This window comes from Epinephelus fuscoguttatus, linkage group LG13, assembly GCF_011397635.1.
Source record: "Epinephelus fuscoguttatus linkage group LG13, E.fuscoguttatus.final_Chr_v1".
NCBI lineage: Eukaryota > Metazoa > Chordata > Actinopteri > Perciformes > Serranidae > Epinephelus > Epinephelus fuscoguttatus.
In genome coordinates, this window is record NC_064764.1 from 37,350,816 (window position 1) to 37,355,105 (window position 4,290).

The 4,290-nt window shown below is 38.5% G+C and overlaps 1 protein-coding gene across 1 annotated transcript; it reads right to left on the minus strand.

Moving 5' to 3' along the window:
• Positions 1–2,537: 2,537 nt before the first annotated feature.
• Positions 2,538–3,473, minus strand: LOC125899802 (olfactory receptor 52E8-like). Its single transcript, XM_049594364.1, has one exon. It carries the CDS (start codon positions 3,471–3,473, stop codon positions 2,538–2,540), a length of 936 nt encoding a protein of 311 aa, XP_049450321.1.
• Between the last annotated feature and the right edge of the window lie 817 nt (positions 3,474–4,290).

A 4,290-nucleotide genomic window follows, 5' to 3' on the forward strand; every position in this document is an offset into this window, starting at 1 on the left:
ATGTCTACATCTGTTCTAAGGTAAGTCAACATTGTGTTTGAGGCAACATATTGTCACTTTGCTGGAAAGAAATATAAAGTTATCTTTAACATCTCTAGCTAACATTAGCTAAAGTTAGCCTAACGTTAGCTCCTAGCTGCGTTGTTCATCATGTCACCTTGTTTGCTGGGAGTTCATTAGCCTATTTTGTTCTAGTTTTGTACTTTGGTGATGGTACATCATTGTTAGCTGTTGTCCAAAGGGCTCTAGTTAAGCTAACGTTAACTTCTGGAGCTTAGCTTCATTAACTTATCTGTAATGGCAGAGATAACAAAGGTTGGCAAACGTTATGCTGAATGATTCAGTGTAAATACTGTAGCACCAAACTAACGCAGAGACACTCTTGGTAAAGATGGTAAAAAGGCCGTTATCCTTTTCTCATATTCTGAGCCAAAAACCTTAACTTCAGTGGCACTTTAACTTGTTGTCTTTGATGGTGACGGCAACCAGATGCGGTTCACAAGCGTACACTGTGACCTGTAAATGTTGGCTTGTAATTTAAGCTTTTCATCGACCTTCTCAACAATAAAATGTTGAATATATCCCTCCAATGCGTAGTTTAGGCCCTTTTGGTTACTTCTCAATGACATCTGATCGTCATGTCTCCAAAAATCATCAATTGCCTCCTGCGAAATGCCGTGTACTGTGACACCTGCCATAGCGCCGGTCACTGAATGTTGATAGTTTGGGCGTGGCTTAGCCATAGGTCAATTGTCACCTATTGCTTGAACAGTGCCCTGATATTGCATGACAATACTGGAAATAAGGGGTGTCCCTCAGTGTAATTTCGAGTTAAAATAAAGCTTGAATTAATGAATATCTGCCCTACACCTCAAAGCAATATGAAGTTCAAAATATGTATAAAACTACAGCCTAGAGGCTTTTTAAATACAAAGTTGTCATAGACAGAAATTTCACAGACACCTTTTTAAAGTTACTTTTACTGTAATTAAAGGTTCAGTCACAAGACATTAAATTAATTGAGAGATTGTGCATAGAAACAAAAAGATTGTGCAATAAAGCAAAATGTGTAAAGTCAACAGTAAAATTCCTTCTGTCAATATAACAAAGAATGCAAAAATAAACGTTTTAATAAAACTCAATCTTGTATTTCTTAGTACAGCACCCTCTTCAGTTAATATATAACAAAGCATAAAAAAAATAAACTTTTAAAATAAAAATAAAACTCTTATGTCCCAGTACAGCACCCCCTTTAGTTCCCTGCGTTTTCTAGAAGTTCAAGTAGTTTTCTATAACGGTATTATTTTTCAGTTCATTGTGCTCCTTCTAGTTTTCTGGTGTTATTTTTCAGTTCATTGTGCTCCTTCTAGTTTTCTGGTGTTATTTTTCAGTTCATTGTGCTCTTGTTTGCTCTTGGGGTTCTCATCATGCCCTCTAAAGGAAGACAGGCTTCAGTCTGAGCAGCCGTTTTCCGTGTGGTCCCAGTGCTCGACGTGTCTCAGTTTATTCACGTGCAACCTTGTTTTTGGACAGTAAACAGTGCAGGGGACCAAAACTACCTCATGAAAAAGTGCAGGGGACATGTCCCTGTGTAAACTGACTGCAGACCTGCATTTAAAGTTCTCTTTGTGATTTATCCTGGCTTCATGTGAGTGGAGAAAAAGTCTGCTAGCCACACGGGGGCACTAGGCTAATTTATACAATGTAAAATGCCATAGGTTTGTGCTAATAGCATGTTGTGTTTGTGGGGAAAATGTTTCCAGCAGAAGACAAGTGTTTTGTCTGTGAATCTTGTGAGTTATAATGAAGCCAACTTGTGTACTTGTGATACTGTTTCTATTAAACCATGCTGTTAATGTGTGTTTTGAATCAGTCAAACTTTACAGGACAGTGAGTTGTTTTGAGACCCCACTGCAGTGCAGCACTGATTTGAAATAAATCAATCAAATAGTCAAGATCAGAAAGTACATTTATTTGCATTTATTTGATTCCCAATCAAGGCACTGGGTTAAGAACTGCTTCACTTTGTTAATATGGACTTTAAAACTGAATCTGAAATACAAAATGGCAGAATTTGAAACATGTGATTAATCATAGGTAACTATTGAAATTCAGTGATTAATCACGATAGAAAATAATTTGACAGCCTTAATTAATACATACACATAACATATACTATCATATACCAATATCATTATTATTTATATTTATTGTTATGGTTGTTATTACTGTGCATCTCAGTCTCTCAGTTGCTCTTCCTGAGGATTTTTTTTTTAATCCCCAGTGAGACCGAGGAATGTCTTATTTTGTAAAGCCCTCTGATACAAATTGTGATTTGTGATATTGGGCTTTATAAATAAAACTGAATCGAATTATTCTACTTAATATGAAAGGAGGGCAGTTATTTGCTTGACATATATTTGGATTTGTCTGAAATAAATGTGAAGAAATTAAATTGGAGTTACTATATTTTAGAGGCAGAAACAACAGAGAATTAAAGCTTCATTCACATCAGTCTCTGCCTGTTGGGTTTGGGATTATGCAGCAGGAATCGTTTTGTGTATCTTAAGAAATCTGAAAATCACATTTCTGATCTGAGGTAGACTCAGGCCGTAGATTAGAGGGTCATTAATGGGGGGAATGATGACAAGCTCCATAGATAATACAGCAACAACAACGGGGTTCACATTAATCCCAAAACGACTCAGCAAAAGCTCAAAGAATAAAGAGAAAAAATAGTTTATAAATGAGACTATGTGAGGCAGGCAGGTGTGTAACGCCTTTCCTCTGAACTCAGACGAGCTTCTCCTGCAAACAAGCAGGATGCGCAGGTACGTGAACAGGATAAAGAACAAGGGGATGACAGAAGTCGTTATGTTAAACACAGTTCCTACTACACGGTTCATAGTTATGTCCACACAGGAGAGCTGCACCACAGAGCAGAATAGCCTGTGCACTTTATCTCCACACAGAGGCAGTCGTACAGTAAGATAGACACAGAAGCCAACAGCAAATGCAGGATAGAGCACGGCAAAAAGGACAAGATATGTCACCGTCCTAAAGGTCATTTTACTGTGATAGTGTAAGGGCTGGCAAATAGCCACAAATCTGTCATAGGCCATGACGCCGAGAATCATCGGCTCACATGCTGCATAGCTGTAAATAACATGTAACTGAATGAAACAAAATGGACGTGAGATCAAATGAGTGTCAGACAGAATGTCCATCAGAAACCTGGGGAAGAAGCCGGCTGAGCCGTACAGAGAGTTACAAGACAGACTGCAGATGAAAATGAACATGGGCTGATGCAGAGACTTGTGTAGACAGACTGTGACAATAATGACAATGTTAGCAGAGATTATAGTCATGTAGACCAACAGACACAGACTGAAAAACAGATATCTGAGGGGCCCATAGTCTGCAAACAGAGTGAGCTGAAAGTAAAAAGGATTCAGGCTGCTGTTGCTCGTCATGTCTGCACAACAGCACAGCTGAAGGAAGTGATGGAAGGAAAGAAGGACAGTAACAAAATGGTTTAATTTCAGATAAAAACAGGAGGAGATGTGAAAATGTTCAGAGTGAAAATTCTGAAAACCAACAGCACAAACAACAAAAGCCTGTGTTCATGTATGCTCCATAGGCTACATGTCCCTGATATTCATCCATCACAAATTTCAGTGGAACATATTTCATGCATTTAAAAAAGATAAACTTAAATTAACACAATAAGACAAATATCAGAATAACATGAACTAAATACATGACTGGACTAACATCTTTCATCCCACTACTTCAGTGTTCTCAGGAGCATTTGAGGTGCAGACAGTTGATCAATGCTCACATGCAACCTTCAACGTCTGCATGCCAATTTCCAGAACTTCATCACAAAATCAATAGCAATTCAATCACTTAATAATGCTGTGGATGAGTTTTAAGTCTTAAATTTCAACACCACTTGTGTGCTCTGTGACAGCTGTGAAAACCATCAGACAAGCAAATACACAGCGAGGATTAAAGTCATACAATCATTAAGAAAAGAGTCTGTGTCAGTTCATATGAAACAAGATCAGAGAGACATGAAGCATCCTCCCTTGACCCCATCGAAACTGACGCAGCCGCTGATCATTTGTACTGTTTTGCAGCTGCTCTGAGATCAGCCACTCCACTTGGAGGAGCTACTGTTTCAGCATACTTTCAGCTAGAGACTTCATTCAAACTTTAAAGCTCCCCTGTGGAGTTTTGCTCATTTGCGCCATCTGCCGTGTTTTTCCGAGTACTGCAACAATAACA

Excerpts from the sequence above, each read along its gene's own strand:
- LOC125899802 (XM_049594364.1), bottom strand. The coding sequence starts at position 3,473 with ATGACGAGCAACAGCAGCCTGAATCCTTTTTACTTTCAGCTCACTCTG.